The 19,750-nt window shown below is 42.7% G+C and overlaps 1 protein-coding gene across 4 annotated transcripts in view; it reads right to left on the minus strand.

Moving 5' to 3' along the window:
• PCNT (pericentrin) overlaps positions 1-19,750 on the minus strand; it is a 240,105-nt gene that overhangs the window by 154,480 nt on the left and 65,875 nt on the right. For all 4 annotated transcript variants that reach the window (XM_077830537.1, XM_077830538.1, XM_077830536.1 and 1 more), the window contains exons 7-14: positions 12,336-14,834; positions 12,156-12,248; positions 10,645-10,821; positions 8,727-8,982; positions 4,478-4,533; positions 4,120-4,294; positions 1,354-1,490; positions 607-718 (exon numbers count right to left, since the gene is read on the minus strand). In XM_077830537.1, coding sequence (XP_077686663.1) covers positions 607-718; positions 1,354-1,490; positions 4,120-4,294; positions 4,478-4,533; positions 8,727-8,982; positions 10,645-10,821; positions 12,156-12,248; positions 12,336-14,834 — 3,505 coding nt within the window. The remainder of the gene's footprint in view (positions 1-606; positions 719-1,353; positions 1,491-4,119; positions 4,295-4,477; positions 4,534-8,726; positions 8,983-10,644; positions 10,822-12,155; positions 12,249-12,335; positions 14,835-19,750) is intronic.

Consider the following 19,750-nt stretch of genomic DNA (forward strand, 5'->3'; position numbering starts at 1 on the left):
CTCCACATATCGTACATAATACTAGTTTGTCATAACCATGTGTTCCTATTGCTGCTATCCTCTTCCTCCCTCACCTTCATTTGTTTGTTACACCACATTGCAGCTCATCTTAAATTTGATTTTAAGATTTAAGGGACATGGGCTGTATTTTACTACCTGTTTGTAAACTGTCAAACACTACGGGTCCTCTGGTTCCTAATGCAACATAGACAGGTAATAGCAGTGGCAGTGACAGTAGCAGTGATGACAGCTCAGCTGCAACTTCAACTTTGGCACAGATACCACCACACCATAATTTGATACAATACAATTGTAGGGCATCTCTGCCTTCATACTTCAGGACAAATTATAAACCAGCAGAACAGGACTGAAACTTTTCCCATAGGCATGGTATTGCCTACTTGAGCGTTTTAAACCTTATTCTGAAGCATCTGGTACTGGCCAGAAACCGAATTAAATGGACCATTTGTCCAATCCTGTGCGACAACTCCTGCTGTATGCTCCTGTGACTGAATGCCTGTTCAATACGTTTTGTTAAAAATTGTTTCACACGCAGTGTTGTTCTATGTGAGCTAAGGCAAGAACCGTAACGTGTTTCTACCATACCACTTAGCTCCTGTCGACTTGCTCGTGTGCTATCAAGCTGAGACCAAAGCTGTTTGATTTCTTCTTGTGATCGAGTTTTTAATTCTTCATATGTGGCCTGAAGTTTCTCCATCTACGAAAGATGCATTAAGAATTTGTTTGTTTTGTTTTGTTTTAATAGCTCCTATTTTCATGTCTTAGAAACAGTTAAGCTGCTAATGGGTGGAAATGCTGTAGTACCATCCAGACCCTGGGCTCACAGCAGAGGTTTGTGGAGACACTGAAACACCTAACTCCTCTACGAATATCCCTCTAATTGAGACAAACGAGGGAGCCATCTGTTTGTCATGCCACTTATGTCATGACTTGTTCTCCACATTCATAGTCTCACCAAACAACTGAGAAAAATATAGGAATCAGTAACTGAAACTATATTAAATAAGAACTAAGGTAAAGATTTGATTAAATTGCAGGAAGTGCCACATTAGTAGATCTAGCGATGTGTTACACAGAGTTAAATCCAGCTTAAAAAAACCTGTGAATACTAATCTAATATTGATTTGGGCTTCATGCCCTTAATTTTGGTATAAAAAAAACAAAACAAAACAAAAAAAACAACTTACATCATGCTACATTTCCCCTTAAAAAAAATCTAAATTTTAAATACAGAAGAATGGCACACATTATTTAACAACACTTGTGGCTCCTAAATACTATGCCACTTACCTAATTCATACCAAACATTCAAAACAAAAAAATCTTATTAACCTCCTGCCGCATCTCCTGTTCTCTTTCCTTGCTTTTCCTTTTCAGGTTTTCTAGACATTGGTCATGTTCCGTCTGCAGCTGTTCACATAGTTTTGGAATTGCCATCTGGTGTTCATTCTCCAGATTTTTACATTTCACTACAAAACAAAGTTAGTGCTGTTATATTATTAGATTAGACTTTTTTTTTTTTTGGTGAACTACCTAATGCAACATCAGTTTTGTGACGAATTAAAGCACAAAACAATGAATCCAGGCCAACAAGCTAATAGGTTAGCTAACTGTAAGTTTAAGGCATTCTCTATCTAGGTTAATAACTGAAAGGGCCGTTACAACCTTGTGAAAGGAACTAACTGGCGAGCTCAGTACAGGCACTTATACCACAGTAATCAGCACGCTAAGAACTTTAACAGTAAAGAAATGCAGCAGGTGGAAACTTGATATTTCCACACAGAGCCTTATGGTCCACTGTGTGCAATGCCATCAACAGGTGGTGAGGTCCTCAGGGAGGACACCAGAGGTGGCTACCTGAAGATGAAACATATGTAAGAGACAATGCCATAATAAACAGCAGCAGCCTTAAATGCACAGGGAACACATTTCTCCAGAGAACCTCCCATTCACAATGTTGCTGGCAGCCAGGACTCGAAAGGCAAGGAGAAATAGTTGGCCATGGGACGGGAAAGCACTTCTGCTACCAACGTAAACAGTTGCAGAAAAAGGAAGGGAGATAAGGACAGATGCACTCACCTCAAACAGAAAGGAGCACTTGAAAGATTCAGGGCAGCTGGAGTACTCCAACCATCTAAGTGAGCTCTCCCTAAGCAAAATGGACCTGCCACCTGCTTCTCCTCAACAGACCTTTGCTCTGCCACAGAGAGGAAACCCTGCCTGCAAGTCACTCCCATCCAGCCACAATGCAGTAACAGAAATGATTCTGTCACATACAGATAGCTGGACTCTGCACTCTGGGGGAACAAGTAAAGGATCAACAGGAGACTGGATAGGAAGAAACTCATAGGTGACTTCCTTCACAGCAGCCAGAGGACTGCTAGCAGGATAGCAAAAGTATCCAATGCTATACATGGGTAACAGGATGGAACTTATATCTCAGGGCTGGTGTTGCTGCATGCCAGCCGGCACAAAGTTCCCCATTGCCAGTTACCCTGAAGCCAGCTTTCCATTTATTTGCAATAGTTGCCATTTCCCCTGCCTCTCACGTATTAGGTACCTCAGAGGACATATGGCTCACAAACCAACTGGCCAGCTCTCCCTGCTTCACCTCATGTAAGCACAGTGCAGGAGGTACTGGGTGCCAAGTTCTCCACAGGATAAATTCTTTGTACTCCTCAGGCTGCTGCTATATAAGGCAGTGGGCCTATTATATTCTCGGAAGGCACCAGCCTCTGATGCTGCTGCCAGCTATGCCTCCTGCTGATAGAATTCTCCAAAGGCAAGGGCTTCAGGAGCCCCTCACACTCACATTTCAGACTCCTAAAAGCAACAAAAATTTTCACACATGTGGTCATTTATTCATCCTGGCCCTCACTTTTCTGAGTAATGAGGCTTTCAGTTACTCTGCTGTTTAAGGAAGGTAACTTTTGAGACAATTATTTTAAAGAATTGCCAAAATCTATCATACATCCATATTGTTAAGATCCAAACAGGAGTCTGGCTGTTCAGAATACTATCTGGAAATCTTTAAATCAGGCAAAACACTCACTGAAATTAGTGGAAGTTTTGCCTAATTAAGAGACTCACAGACTATCATAGACTTTAATGTCAGAAGGAACCATCATGATCATCTAGTCCAGGGGTTCTCAAACTTCACTGCAACCCCCATCTGACAACAAAAATTATGACACGACCCCAAGAGGGTGGACGACAGCCTGAGTTCACCTGAGCTCTGCCACCCTGGACAGGGGGGTCAAAGCCCATGCCCAAGGGCTTCAGCCTCAGGCAGGGGGGTCTGTAACCTGAGCCCTGCCACCCAGGGCTGAAGCTCTCGGGCTTCAGCTTCAGCCCCAGGTAGTGGGGCTTGGGTTTCAGCTTTGGCCCCAAGCCCCAGCAAGTCTAAGCCAACCCTGGCAACCCCATTAAAATGGGATCGCAACCCACTTTGGGGTCCCAACCCACAGTTTGAGAACGGCTACTCTAGTCTGACCTGTTGCACCTCACAGGCCATAGAACCTCAACCACCCACTCCTGTAATAGACCCATAATCTCTGGCTGAATTTCTGAAGTCCTCAAATTTTGATTTAAGGACTTCTAACTACAGAGAATCTGCAATTTACTCTAAATCAAAACCACAAATGACTCGTGCCCCACGCTGAAGGATTCGGCCCTCAGTTGACAGCAAAATTGTAGCTTGCAGTCTTGTTGTAGCTATGTTGGTCCCAGGATGAGAGACAGACAATGTGGGTGAGATATCTTTTATTGGACAAACTTCTACAAATTGTAGGCACTTGCATTTTCTGATATTTGTGGGGAAAATGCATACTGGGTTTTCACCTTAAGTTTGCTACAATTACAACTACACATTAATATAAAGACTGATAAGCTACATTGGCTAAAGTAGTCACTTTGTAATTGCTAATTTCTGAACAATTATGCATCATTGGCATGGTTCTAACTGCAAATGTTAAAATTGAAAAATTATTGCTGTTTTATATGCACTGTACAACTCCTAAAGTTACTCTAGCCAGCTTTGAATCCCTCACAATAAATATCTTGCAACAAAGCTAATACTTTCCAAAACATAACACTTACTTTCCGCCTGCTCTTTTTTAAGAGATAGACTCTTCAGCTCTTCTTTAACTCTTTCTAGTTCCAATTTCAGAGTTTTCTGCAGTTCACCCATTTCAGTCTGATGTTTTTCAGATAGCTCCTCACGGATGTTTTTTAAACATGTTTCGGTCTTCAGTGCACAGTCTCCTTTAAGAGTCTAACAGAACAGGATAGGTGCATTAGTAAAGCAGTTAAGAGTAATATTTTACTGCTTCTTTTTATTTTATATTGCATTTATTTGCCCTTTCAAAAATGTTATAATAGAAAAGGGAAGAGATCATGGTAGCTTTGATTTACAGTACAGTTTTATCTTGTCCAGTATACAGTATGGAACTTATACCTCCAGGGTCTGGATGTGTTTCTTTTCCATTTCCAATTCTATTTTCTTCCTCTCATCTGCAAAATAAAATTCTGTTTACTAAACAAACTAGTAAGAAACAATTGGGTCTAATGACATTTTAAAATATGGAAAGACCTACTTTATTTTAAACATCACATTCAAGGCTTGAATTAGAAGGCACATAGCAGTATGATGTACCACCACCACTCTCACGACTGCTCTCTTATATGCCAGAGTGTCAGCTCTTATTTTACAGGAATAAGTGTCTAGCTTGTTTCAGTTGCAAAAACCATGGAGATGTAAATTTAGTGCAACTGGTCCAGCAATGTTTGCCCAAGTCCGCAGAGAGCATGACACCATTAGAGAGGTGTAAAGTGCCCCATTCATTTACGTAGTGTTAACTTAGATGCCCAATAATAACATTTCAGATGCCAACTTTGTTAACTACTTCACTGTGCAAAGAATGCAAGAAAGAGGCGGAAGAATCATATTGCTAAATTCTGCACAGATTTACTGGAAGTGGCATCTTATTTTAACCAGAGGGGGGTGGGCTTGGGAGTGTAATCCCATTTATATGTTCCTAATCAAAAAGGAGCTCAGCAGAGGACACAGATATATGTAAACTTCACTTGGGGGGAGGGGCAGCCCAAGGAGTTCAAAGAACATTCATGATCATATTTTGAATGTCTACATGATGCAGTGCAAGAGGCAGACTGAGGTCTTAAGTGGACAGAGCTTATTTTGCCAGCAGAACTTGGGAGAGAACACTTATTGTCCCCCCTCAGTTCTACCCCTGATCAAAATAATATTTCAAGCTTCTACTCACATGTCATTAGCCTAAAAAACAAGCATCTTGTGCGTGGAAGGGAAATGGAAACATTCTTCATCTTCCTTTTACTATCTAGCAGCCAGAGCCATTACATAGCTAACAGAAAAGGAGTACTTGTGGCACCTTAGAGACTAACCAATTTATTTGGCCATAAGCTTTCGTGAGCTACAAGTGAGCTGTAGCTCACGAAAGCTTATGCTCAAATAAATTGGTTAGTCTCTAAGGTGCCACAAGTACTCCTTTTCTTTTTGCGAATACAGACTAACACGGCTGTTACTCTGATACATAGCTAACGTTTCCATCACAAATTTGATTTCAACCCTTGCGCCCGCCACCTCCAGCTCTGAAATTGTAGTGTATAAAAATGTGCTGAGAGATTTTTTTCTAGCAAATTCTAAGTAAATCTGGAACACTTTATCTAATTTATCACATAATTGAATTTTTAAAATAGAGTTCAGAGTCTTAAAAATCTAAAAAAGAGAAATAGTTTACTGAACTCATCTAGTAGAGATCTAGCGCATAGGACCAAAGTTTAATTGATAAAACCAATTTAAAGAGCTATATACATTTTAAATATCATTATCAGAATGGGTCAGTGGAAGTTGCAAAGCTAATTTCAGCTCATCAGTAGCTCCAGAGACAGGAGCAGAAGCAGGAGGCAGCAAATAGTGAGAAAAAGTACCTCACTTTCAGAGTCTCCGACACAGAGCATGGGGGACGAACGATGATGCTATTTTTTTGGATCACTACCTGAAGGCCGCTTTTCCCCCAAGCTCTCTCTACCCCCTCCTCCCAACCACATCCCATTCCTCAGCTCTTTGCATAGCATCTCCTACAGTCTAAAGGAAAAGAGGGAGAGAAACTGGAGAAAGCAGAGGGCTTGAAGGGAGGATACTGGATGATTTTCCCTTCCCTCCTTCATGCTGGCCTCCTGAAGTCTCCAGCAAGTGAGACCCAACAGCAAACCTGAAGAGGACTGTCAGCATCCTTTCACCACCACTTTCAGCAGTCTTAGCATCAAAGGCTGAGGAACAAGCTTAGGCTTGTTAAAGATTAAAAAAGAGTCCTAAGGCTCAGCAGCTGACCACCACTAGTCTCGTAAGCTTCACATGGGGATGGGAGTCCTAGCAAGCAGCTACGGCCAAAAGAGGCACTTCTCAGCGAACTACCCTAAGACACACTGGGGGGGGGGGGGGGGCGGCGGGGTGAGGGTGAGAGACATGTTATGCAAACTTTTCCTAAAGAAGAAATCAATATTTCTCTCACTCTGCCCAGTGAAGACACACTTGTCCTCAAACAAGTCTCCTGCATCATCTATACCCAAAAAACAGTTGAGGACAGGGCATAGACTTCAATCCTGACACAGTGAAATTCCACAATGCAGAAGTCTCCCTTCACCATAAGCATAAGGGACCACTTCATTGAACTGAGAGAGAAAGAAATCAGCTTCCTCAATATTCTCTGATGGCACCTGTAGGCCTCAGCTGTTTCCACGAATTGAGACAGCTGCCTATTGGCTCTCAAACAAATTGTCATTGCCGTTCAAAGAAGGCAATGACTTGCTCAAGGAGTTATCACCGGTGTCAAGAAACACCAGAGTGGCATGTAGAAGCACAAAGAGCAAAACCTAATGCAATTTCAGCAATTCCAAGTCTAGCTGATTATCTCGATGGTGTTGAAACAGTCCTGTAGAATCTTTTACCAAACCTATGCCACCAAGGGCGGTACTGATACAGATTCGTAACTCATCTGGGACCCTTGACTCTGGCTCTCCAGCTGAAGCTTTCAGTACCTTCCAGGTAGACTTCTCACTTAATTTCCAGGTATTGGGAGGTGAAGCCAGGAGAATTTTCAGGTACTTGCTCCAAAAAAAACAACAATGAACCTGGTGCTGACTCAATGTAAGGCAAAACCTTATGGGGTACAACTGGTAACAGCAGCTGGCACCAACCAAAGTCTGATCCAGAGCAAAGCATACGAGTTGAAATTCAAAGTCAAAGATGGCCTGCTAAACCTAGGGTTGTGATTTCAATCCTTGACGGGGCCATTTAGGGATCTGGGGGAAAAATTGGGGATTGGTCCTGCTTTGAGCAGGGGGTTGGACTAGATGACCTCCTGAGGTCCCTTCCAACCCTGATATTCTATGATTCTATGATTCTACACAGATAATCCTAATACTAAGCATCAGAACACCAAGAGTTTCAGAAGTAAATATTGAAGATGACAGATGACTGAAGAACCAGTTGTTTAAAAGTATATTTCTGGGAGAATAAAGGTTGACAAGATGACAAAATGTGATGCAGCAATCTAGGAGGTCGTCTTCTCTGAAGATGTTTAGAAAGAAAGAAACTGCTGATTGACTGGAACACCAGTCTATAGGGATGACATAAGATGATCATGCTGGAACCAGTGAGTTTAGAAACCTGAGTTTGGAGAAGGCCTTCAACCTACGAATGGGCAACTATCACAGCTATAAGAAAAGGAGTACTTGTGGCACCTTAGAGACTAACCAATTTATTTGAGCATGAGCTTTCGTGAGCTACAGCTCACTTCATCGGATGCATATCGTGGAAACTGCAGCAGACTTTATATACACACAGAGTATAAGTCTGCTGCAGTTTCCACGATATGCATCCGATGAAGTGAGCTGTAGCTCACGAAAGCTCATGCTCAAATAAATTGGTTAGTCTCTAAGGTGCCACAAGTACTCCTTTTCTTTTTGCGAATACAGACTAACACGGCTTTTACTCTGAAACCTATCACAGCTATATCTTTCAGAGTAGCAGCTGTGTTAGTCTGTATTCGCAAAAAGAAAAGGAGTACTAGTGGCACCTTAGAGACTAAGTAGAGTGGAAATCTATAAATTGGTTAGTCTCTAAGGTGCCACTAGCTATATCTTTGGAGATCAAGTCATTCTCTCTTGCAAAGGGCTTTATAACTGAGGCAGGCCTAAATCCCTTGAACATATAATGCCTAACCCTGTTCCTACTGCAGTCAATGCCAGTTTTCACAGATTTCAACAGGGACAAGGACAGGCCATAGGACAGACAAAAAGAGGCTATGTTTACACTATGGGGAATATAGTGGTCCAGCTACGGGACTGTAGCTCCAGTGTCATAGCCCCATAGTGTAGATGCAGAAATGAGGTTTTTGTGTAGCTGTAAGAACACTACCTTCCTAACTGACAGTAGCTGTGTCGATCATTCTTCAAGTCAACCTGGCTGCATCTACAACAGGGGTAAGGTTGGCATAGCTATGATGCTCAGGTGTGTGGATTTTTCACATCTCTGAGCTTCATAGTAATGCCAACGTAAATTTTAAGTGTAGACCAGGCCTGAGAATCTCCCCATCAGAAATTGTGTGGCAATCAAATGCTCAGCAGTTGCATGATCAGCCCCCTAAGTTCCAAGTTCATAATACCTAGTTCTTGTTGATATTTCAGTGCAATTTCTTCTTTTTCCTTCAGATTTTGTTCTTTAATATGCTCCAACTCAAACTGATGTCGGCTCTGTAGAATTGCTACTTCCTGAGCACGCTTATCATTGAGCATCTCCCGTAACTCCACAAGAGCAGTTTCCTTCTCTTTTCTCAAGTTAGACTGCATCAACTCCAGCTGGGATGTGTGCATATTAGACAGACTTAGTCGTAAACCTTCCAACTCGAGATTGTGCAGTGTCTATAGTGGGAAGGGGAAAAACATGGTTTAAGTGAAATATATTACCATTTTTCTATACCAGTTTCAATTATATACACACCTCTATATTTATTGCTAGTCTGTTATTTTCATATAAAACATATTTATGGCTGGAAGTGGAATAGCAGAAAAACTAGATTCTAGTTCTGATCTAGCTTGCAGAAGCTTTTTATTAATGAGTACAGTCTTTACTATCTCTCCTTCCAGTAGTAAAGTCTGTTTGATATTGTATCCAAACTGTTTGCATTTTCCTCCTCTTAAGTTTATCTACTGATAGAGCATGCCTGCCAGCAACCTGCCTCCCTGCAGCATCTTCAGAAAGTTATGATATGTGAAAAGGAAATTGCAAAAATACACATTATTATTGTCTATAGCATTGCTGCAAATTTCCACTTTTATCCTTTGAGTCCATCACAGTGCATCATAACTCACAAAGCTGTCACTGGCTATCATTTGATATTACAGTAGAGTGAATGACCAATATCTGAAGTGTTGAAATAGAAACAATGATGTAAATATACATTACTCTTGTGCTGCTCACCGATTCAGTTCTGAACTATCAGTTAGCAGTAGGAGCAACTAAGCTTTACAAGGGATTATAAAGTTTCCATTCTACATATATACAAATACATATAGCCAATATTTAGGGATTAGACAAAAAATAATTGTATCCTATGTATTTCTAGAATGAATGGGTGTTTTAAAATGGATTAAATATTTAGAGAGAAGGGAATTTAGGCCCTCAACCTGCCAATCATCATCAATGGGGCTACTCACGTATAATTATATTTGCATGTAACAGCTTGCAAGATCAGGGCCTCCACTTGTAAATTCAAATAATGTTACAATCTTATCTGATACAGCGTCAATAAATATGTAACAATTAAAAGGTCCATGGACTCTTTAGAGGGATATCTGGAGTATTTTTTAATATTTAAATTCAGAGCTTACCTAGTGTGAACTCAATAACAAACTGTAAAACCCATGACAAGGGATGTGACACTCTGACAAAAATACACTCAGTATACACATTGCAGTAAAGTTGTGTGATGGATTACCTTCATGCGATTCATAAGACCACGATGAAGCAAGACTAAGTTTCAGTTTGATTTTCCGCCATACTTTACAATTCCCAATACTGCAGCACATACAACTGCTATTCCATATTTCTAGGGGTCTAGCAACACTAGACGAAGGGTAAAACATTACCTTGCACTAGAACTTTTTTCCTTTGCATGTTAGGTTTGCACAAAAATGCATATCTAGTGATTAGAACACCAAAAAAGCATATTAGGCTCTTATTCTTTGCCTGCCTCTCTCCATTCCGGGAAGTTACTGCAGATCCTTATTTATATTTATGAAGATACGCAAGCTTCTTCCCTTCACAAATTTTGTCAATTTTCTAAAGAATAAGTGGTAAGGTTGAGGACACTGGAGACCCTTCCATAGCAGGTGGTATCTGCAGTCCTTTTTGCGTAACACTCCCTACTGATTCTTCAAATGTAGTCTTTACAATAACACAAGGCATTCCTTCAAAGACTGCTTATTTTGTTAGAAAAGAGGCTCCTCTTTGTGAGCGAATTAACTGTAAATTGTGACAGCTAGGAAATTTGCCTAAATAATTACTGTGTATACATACTGTACCTGTGACTGGAGCTGAGCATGCTGCATCTCTGTTTTATGTGTACCTTCCATTTGTTGCTGAAGTTCATCCAACAGTTGCTGCTGTTTCTTAATTAGTTCCGCACGTAGTTCTTTCATTTCATCTTCATGTTTAATAATTAGTTCAGCAATTTCACGATCATGTTCTCGTTCATGAACCTGGAGAGAAGAACACGGTGATGCTCTGTACCTCGGGGGAACACCCTACACCCCCAGGTTCATCTTTATAAAACGATTGTGTGGTATGCAATGCAAAGTTTGTCATGTTGAGTGTCTTCAGAAGGCTCATGATGCACTACTGAGCATTCTTGTTACAGTAATATTATAGGTTATAATTTCATGTATGTAGTTAGGAGGCTGAAAACGTATCCACATGGCTCAAAACAAGCCCAGGCAAAATCTCTCCAAGAGCAGAGACACAGTTCACACCTCATCAGAGCAGGTATGGGACAAACCCAGCCCAGCCTCACAGGAACAAAGGATGCTAGCCTAGGCAGCAACAGAAGAATCTGTTAGACTCTCGAGGGAGTCACCCCCCTGCCTTTGGTCAGTTTGGAACTGCGATGAGCTAAAGCTCACCTGACTGTGAAGGGCGGGGGGGGGGGCAAAGTCAAGAGGGAAGAAAGACATGATAAAAGGAAGAGACATTTGCCATGCTCTTCCTCTATCTTCCACCTACATCTACAGACACCACACCAAGCGACTGAAGCGCTGATCAAAGGGTAGAGCCTGGCTGAAGAGCAACCAGCCAGCCTGGGTTAGAAGTATCTAAGTTTGTAAGGACATTGAAAGTGTTAAGATCAACTTAGAATGCGTTTTGCTTTTATTTCATTTGATCAAATCTGACTTATGTTTTGACTTATAATCACTTAAAATCTATCTTTATAGTTAATAAATATATTTGTTTATTCTACCTGAAGCAGTGCGTTTGATTTGAAGTGCGTTAGAGGCTCCCCTTGGGATAACAGGCCTGATACATATCAATTTCTTTGTTAAATTGACAAACTCATAGAAGCTTGCAACGTCCAGCGAGCATAACTGGACAATGCAAGACGGAGGTTCCTAGGGTTGTGTCTGGGACTGGAGGTATTGGCTAGTATCATTCAGTTGCACAATCCAAGGAGTAGCTTACATGCCAGAGGCTGTGTGTGAACAGCCCAGGAGTGGGGGTTCTCACAGCAGAGCAGGGTAAGGCTGGCTCCCAGAGTCAAGGATTGGAGTGACCTAGCAGATCACCAGTCTGGATAAAACCAGAGGGGAACGTCACAAACACAGCACAGAATTTTTACTGCATTGTGGACATTTTACACTTTTGTCCTTCCAGCATTAACAAGCCATTAGGACAGTAGTCTCAAAGTCAACAAAACTAACTATACTCTTGCAAAAACCCAACTGATTTTCCGCCTCTGAAGAAATCATTTCATTTTGACTGAATACAACTGGACATGCAGCATCTTTTAAAAAAAAAAAAAAAAGCCTGTTACAAAAAATACCTTTTTAATTAATCCAATCTGTTCTTTTCGTTCCGCCTCCAAGTTCTGCTGTTTTTCCACCTTCTCTTTTATTTCTGCATTTAACTCTTCTATCTGAAAAGAATGATGACATTTTTTGAAACTACCATTTACCAAGCATTCAGAAATACAAATCCTTGTGTCATTATCAGAGCTACCTACCTCTTCCTGGTGTACCAGATTCATTTTTCTTGTTTCAGAAAGATGCTGAGATTCCGTTTTACTAATTTCCTCTTCATAATGTCTCCTCATCTCAGACTGTACCTCCTGTATGGCTTGTGCAGATTTCTGCACAGTTTCCTGAAGGTGATTCTCCAGTTCCACCTGAACCTTCTTCAAATGAGCCACTTCCTCAGTCAGTTTGTTTTCTTTCTCAGTGTATTCCATTTTTTTGGCCTGCATTTCAATGTTAAGTTTCTGGAGTTCCAAGTTACTGGATTTCAATTTCTCCTCAAATTCCACTCTTTCACACTCCAGTGCTTTTTCAAAGTTTTTCGTTTTCATATTCAGATCGTGTATATTTTTTTCAAGATTCTTTTCCAGAGCTTTTTCTGCTTTTATTAGATTCTGCTCTACAGCACACAATCTTTCTTGTAAGGTTATATTCTCCTTAAGTGTGAGTGTTAAACTTTGTTCTTTATTATTGATTTCAGCTTTGAGAGCCTCCTGTTCTTTCAGTAATGTCTCTTCTAATATGGTTTTCTGACCAAGAAGTTCGGCCATAGTCTGGTTTTTGGCCTTCTGGGCATCAAGCTGGGCTTGCATTTGATCCCTTTGGCTTTGCAAAGCAGCTAGTTGACGTCCAAAAAGGGACTGTACCTCACTCGTTACTGAATCAGAGGCAGTTTTCTGCTCTTGAACTTCTTTTACTAATTCCTCCTGAGCCCTCAATTGCATCATCAATGTTTCTCTTTCCTGCTTGAAGTCCTTTATCATCTCCTGCCAAGTATGTGACTTTGAAGCCTTTATTCCAAGCCCTAATTCTTCAATACAAACTGTTAGATCTCTGTCTTCACCCTGCTTTTCCAGAAAGTTTATTTTGTTTTCAAGCTCTTTCTCCTTCTTTTCTTTTTGATCAAGTTCTTCTTCACAACGAACCCGTGCTTCTCGCTCCTTATTCAGTTCTAAATGTGTAATGGAAAGTTCAGCTGTTGCTTTTTCCCATTTTTCAAGAGCTTCTTGGGTCTCCTGATAGGATTTGTTCAGTGCTGACTCTTTTTCACTGAGCTCCTTAAATAGCTTAACACATCTCTCCATCAAGCCAGCTCTCTCTTCATCCTTCACCTCCTTACAGTCACTTACTTCACTTTGCAGCAAGGAGTCACCTGACAAATATGAAGCAAAAGCCTCAGCTTCCAGCTCAGTTTCATCAGAAGTCCCTTGCAGTACACTGCTAACGCACTTTTGTTCATCAGGGCTAAACATTAACTTATCTGCTGTAGAGTCCATGTTGGATTCTAAAATGATGTTACTATCTAGCACAAATCTATCCTCTTCAGTATCAAGAAGTTCAGAATTGTCTGATATGTATGACTGCTCCTGTCTCTCAGTGGAGACAAGATATTTCGTTAATATGTCAGCATCTTCTATGAAAGATCCTAGTTCTACCATATTTTCTTCAGACGTGTTATCGGCTTCATAACTTTTATGGTCCTTCGCTGCTTTGACCTTCTTTAGATTTTTCTTTGTGTCTTCTAATTCAGCTTTAAAAGAGTCCACTCGCAAGCCATGTTGGAACTCTAGTTCTTCACGAACTAACTGTATTTCACCTTCATGCTGGCATAATTTATTCTGCATCTTCTCAAGCTCTGCTTTCTGTGATGCTGACACCTCCTGTAACAATTTTTCCTCCTGCTCTAACTTTTTTAGCTTCAAATTATAGACAGTTATTTCTTCATCGTGCTTATGCTTTAAATCTTTGTTATTTTTTGCCTCAAGGAGCAGCTTTTCACTTAATTCCTGGATGAAGGAGTTGAGCTTTTGGATCTCATCATTCAAATATTCCTTTTCTTGTTTAGATTCCTGTGCTTCCTTAGCCTGTTTTTCTGCATTAGTAAGCTGTAATTTGAGGTCTTCTACTAAATCCTTATACCTCAACTCAATCTCAGACCTCTCTCTCTGAAAATCCTCCATTTGATTTTTAAGTTGCTTGCACAAGTTTTCTCTATGAATTTCAGACTCATGCAGTTTATTATTTAAATCAATAATTATTGCATTTAAATTCTGAAAATCTTCATCAGAATTCAAAGCAGAGAGTTCTCTTTTTATCTGCTCATGTTCATTTTTATATTTTTTATTCATCTCTTCTTCACAATCCTCCTTAACTCTTACTATCTCTTTTCTGTAACACTCTTCCAAACCAGTCCTCAAATCTTGCAACTGTCTACAAATATCCCTTTTGTGATTTGCTTTCAATTCTTCAATATATTCCTGTTCTTTCATCTTGGCTGAAGCAATTTCATTTTTTAACTCCATTATCTCTTTGTCCCGGAGAGAAAGTGTGTGTTGTAGGAGAGATAAATTAGAGCTTTCTAATGTCACTATATCTTGAAGACCTTTAATTGTTTCTTCTTTTTCTCCTATATCGTTGTACATCTGTTGCATTGTATTAGTCAGATTCTCTTCCTTCTGTGCAAGCAGACTCTCTTTATCTTTGGTATTCTTAAAAATAAAATATTACACATGAACTAAACACCCTGCTATTTCCATTTCTTTGAAAATTCCAGTTTAACATTCTCCTCCCTTCCCTTCCACAAGAATTTTTTTTCCCCTTAAGTGGAGGGCTTGCTGATTTGTCTATGCCAAGGAGAAAGCTCGCCCTTGAGAGTGTGAGGACTTACACCATTGATTTATGGTGTGTTTAAAGGAAGTGTGTCCACTTTTAAACTATATTTTAAAATCACAATTCCACAGTATTAGGATGAATGCATATTAGTGACTGTGGTTCCACAGTACACTAACTTTTAAAAACAGATTTTTTTCTCAATGTCACGACAGGCAAGTGTGAACATTGCACAGGTGTTTTAACTGTGCATCATCATATCTCATCATATTTGGGTTTCTTGTATGACCTCAGTTGAATTTCTTGGTTTAGAATGCTTATTTGGGGGGTATTTACAACATTCTTGTAATTCTCTCCTGACCCCCAAATCACTGACGTGTATTCTCAGCCTTCAATGCAATTTAAGGGTTTTTATTCAGGAATTCCCTTGCATTTTAAATTAACATTTTCACTCATGAACACTAAATAAGAAACCCAAAGAGACTGCTACTCGTGATACTTCTAATCACTTGAACGTGGTTAGTATTTTTTAACTTTTAGGGCCAGATTCACCAGTGTATGCTAGCTGCTCTGTACTACTCTGAAAGAGTGCTAAGCAGCCAAAGCATACTGGCCAACTAAACTGGGATACAGGTGTTCTGTATCAGCAGAGGAACGCATCAGAGGGCAGAATGCACTCCTCGGTTTCCCCTTCCCTCCTGCCTTTTCTGTTGAATAGATCTAGTGCAACAGGTAGATTTTTTAGTATGAAAAATAAGCTTTGTAGCATTATTTTTGATAACTGAACATTTCTCCTTCAACACAGGCTGGCACATAAAATCTTCTATTTCAGAGAAACTCATGAAGAGCTGTCCTATTTCAAAACAGCCTCCATTACCCCTCATTCTCAATGGGACTGTGGTCACAGCCTGCCCTTAACAAAGATAGCTACTGCCTCCCATTGTTTCCAATGGAAACAAAGTCAAACTGCCTTCAGGGAAGACTGCTAGGGGTAGAGAGGAGCAGATGAATGCAAGCAGTGGCAACCTTTGCTAATGACAACCTCTGCCACCAGTCTCATTGAGAAGACGACAAAATGACAACCCTTTTGAAAGAGGGTGGTTCTTTGAGTGTGTGTCTGAACAAAAACCAGTTACCTTCCTTTTCGTAACCGTTGTTCTTCAAGATGTGTTGTTCATGTCCATTCCATTGTAGATGTGTGCACCCACATGCACAGTTGTCGGAGATTTCTGCCTTAGTGGTATCTGTAGGGCTGGCTGTGGGGCCCCCCTCTAGTGGCACTCCCATGCGCTGGTATATTAGCCGCCGCCAGCCCTGTGCCCTCTCAGTTCCTTCTTGCCAGCAACTCCAACAGACGGGCAGGAGGGCAGGAAATGGAATGGACGTGAGCAAAACATCTCGAAGAACAACAGTTACGAAAAAGTAGTAACCTTTTTCTTCTTCGAGTGCTTGCTCATGTCGATTCCATTTTAGGTGACTCACCAGCAGTATCCATGGAAGTGGGCTCAGAGTTCACAGCTTAGCGGCTTGCAGTACTGCCCTACCAAAGCCAGCATTGGCCCAGGCCTGCTGAGTCAGGGCACAGTGGGATGTAAAAGTGTGGACAGATGACCAGGTGCCTGCTCTACAGATGTCCTGCATCGGCACATGGGCCAGAAAGGCTGCCAAAGAGGCCTGCGCCCTGGTAGAGTGACAATCGCTGGGGGAGGCATCTACCCTTGGTCATAGCAGAAGCAAATGCAGGCAGTGATCCAAGAAGTAATTCTTCTTTGAAAGGTAGTCCGTTATCCACTCATTCTGTTGGCCACAGCGACGAATATTTGCGTCAACTTACAGAACGGCTTGATCCTGTCCATGTAGAAGGCCAGAGCCTTTCTGACGTCCAGCACATGCAGCCTGCGCGCCTCCTCCGACCTACGCGGCTTCAAAAACAAGACCATTAAGTAAATGTCCTGACTCAAATAAAACAGAGACTACCTTGGGAAGGAACGCTGGGTACGGCCTTAGTGGGACCTTGTCCTTGTAGAAGGCCATGTAAGGCAGCTCCGAGGTAAGCGCCCGAACCTCGGATACCCAGCAGGACGATGTCACTGCGACCAGGAACACAACTTTCCAGGAGAGGAGAAGGAGGGAGCAGGAAGCCAGCGGCTCGAAGAGAGGACCTGTAAAGCTGTGACAGCACCAGATTCAAGTCCCACAGAGGGACGGGGTCCCTGATATGCAGGTAGAAATGCTCTAGGCCCTTAAGGAATCTGGCCATGATATCCTGAGCAAAAACCGACCTGCCCTCGAACGGCAGGTAGAAGGCCGAGATGGACCTTGATCGATGAGAGGGACAAGCCCTGGAGCTTGAAGTGCAGGAGATAGTCCAGAATAAGCTGCAGCGAAGCCCGCTCAGGACAAACACCTTTGTCCGCAATCCAGCAGGGAAATCATTTCCACTTGGCCAGATAGGCCACTCTGGTGGAGGGCTTCCTACTTTCCAACAGAATGCGCTGAACCTCAGCCGAGTACTGCTGCTCCTGCGCGTTTAGCCATACAGCAGCCAAGCCGTCAGATGTAACTCCACCAGGTTGGGATGCAGAAGACTGCAATGGTTCTGGGACAACAGATCTGACCTGAGCGGTAGCTAGAATGGGATAGTCACCGAGAGGTCCAGCAGAATGCTGAACCAGTGTTGGCGCAGCCAAGCCAGAGCTGTGAAGAATACCCTCACCTCGCCTGGTTTGATTTTCAGGAGGACTCTGGGTAGCAATGGCACCAGAGGAAAGGAGTACATCAGGGCTCCCAACCACGGGAGCAGAAAGGCATCTGACAGGGCTCCTCTGTCCATGCCCCCAGTCGAGCAGAAGATGTAGCATTTCCTGTTCTGCCTGAAAGCAGGTCCACCCGGGGAGTTCCCCACCCGAAGAAGATGGAACTGACCACCTCCGGATGAAGGGACCACTCGTGGAGAGACGAGAACGTCCTGCGGAAGCAATCTGCCAAAGCGTTTTTGGACCCTGGAAGGTGAGCGGCCACGAGATGAATGTTGAGCTATAGACAGAAGTCCCAGAGCCAGAGGGCTTCCTGGCAAAGGGCAGATGACCTGGCTCCACCTTGCGTGTTGATATAGAAGACCACAGTCATGTTGTCCGTCAGGACCTGAACCACCCTGTCTTGTATTTGAGATAGAAAGGCTTGGTAGGCTAGTCATACCGCTCTGAGTTCCCTGACATTGAAATGCAGGGAACGATCGAGACTGGACCAATGACTTGAGTGCTGAGAGCGCTCAGGTGGGCTCCTCAGCCCAGGTTCGAGGCGTCACAGACAAGGTTCACCGACAAGGCCAGGGCCACGAAGGGAACTGCTTCTAACACCAGCATAGGATCTTGCCACCAGACGAGGGATGACCATACACTGTCCATGCTGACCACCCGGTCCATGCTGGGCCAGTTAGGGACATAGACCAATGCCAGCAAAGCCTGAAGAGGTCTGAGGTGGAGTCATGCATGCCCGACCACATAAGTACATGCTGCCATGTCGCCGAACAGCCTCAGGCACACGATGAGGTCCACCATGGCCTGGAATGGAGTATCGGGGAAGGCGGCCCTGCTCCAAGTGGAGTCAAGGTCTGCACCGATTAATTGTGTGTGTTGTACTGGCGTTAAAGGTTGATTTTTTTCTCGTTTATTATCAACCCCAGGTCGCGAAAGGTGGAACATTCCAGGTCGAGATGTCTCCACACATGATCCAGAGATGGGCCCTTTATCAACCTGTCACCAAGGTACAGGTATATTTGGACCCCCCGAAGTCTCAGGTAAGCAGCCACTGGCACTATAAGCTTTCTTTGAGGTCGGCAGAATAGATAAGGAGGTTTGCCACACCAATTTGGCTATTTCGAGCACCCCTGGGTGGACGGGCAATGCCATTTTTGCCGGTGTGGTGGCCAAGATGACATTGAAAAGGTTGTCTGCCTCCTCAGCGACCTCCTCAATCTGCAGACCAAGATTTCCAGCAGCCCATTTAAGGAGGACCTGGTGCTCCTTAAAATCGTCCAGGGGACTGCAATGTGGGTGGTTCTGGCCACCACCTTGCCCAGGGACGATTGTGTCGCCAGAGGGATGCTGTCATCCCCTCCTTGTCGGAGGAGGGCTCCCTCGGTGCCAGGGTACAGTGTGCGGGCTCTGCTTCTTTGAAAACTCATGGCAATTGTGGGACTTCCCGGACGACTGGAAAAAGGCTAATGTAGTGCCCATCTTTAAAAAACGGAAGGAGGAGGATCCTGGGAACTACAGGCCAGTCAGCCTCACCTCAGTCCATGGAAAAATCATGGAGCTGGTCCTCAAGGAATCAATTCTGTAGCACTTAGAGGAGAGGAAAGTGATCAGGAACAGTCAGCATGGATTCACCAAGGGCAAGTCATGCCTGACTAATCTAATTGTCTTCTATGATGAGATAACTGGCTCTGTGGATGAAGGGAAAGCAGTGGACGTGTTGTTCCTTGACTTTAGCAAAGCTTTTGACACTGTCTCCCACAGTATTCTTGCCAGCACGTTAAAGTAGTATGGGCTGGGTGAAAGCACTATAAGGTGGATAGAAAGCTGGCTAGATTGTCGGGCTCAACGGGTAGTGATCAATGGCTCCATGTCTAGTTGGCAACCGGTATCAAGTGGAGTGCCCCAAGGGTCGGTCCTCAGGCCGGTTTTGTTCAATATCTTCATAAATGATTTGGAGGATGGTGTGGATTGCACCCCCAGCAAGTTTGCAGACGACACTAAACTAGGAGGAGAAGTAGATATGCTGGAGGGCAGGG

The sequence above is a fragment of the Eretmochelys imbricata genome, chromosome 11 (assembly GCF_965152235.1).
Source record: "Eretmochelys imbricata isolate rEreImb1 chromosome 11, rEreImb1.hap1, whole genome shotgun sequence".
In the NCBI taxonomy this organism is placed as follows: Eukaryota; Metazoa; Chordata; order Testudines; family Cheloniidae; genus Eretmochelys; species Eretmochelys imbricata.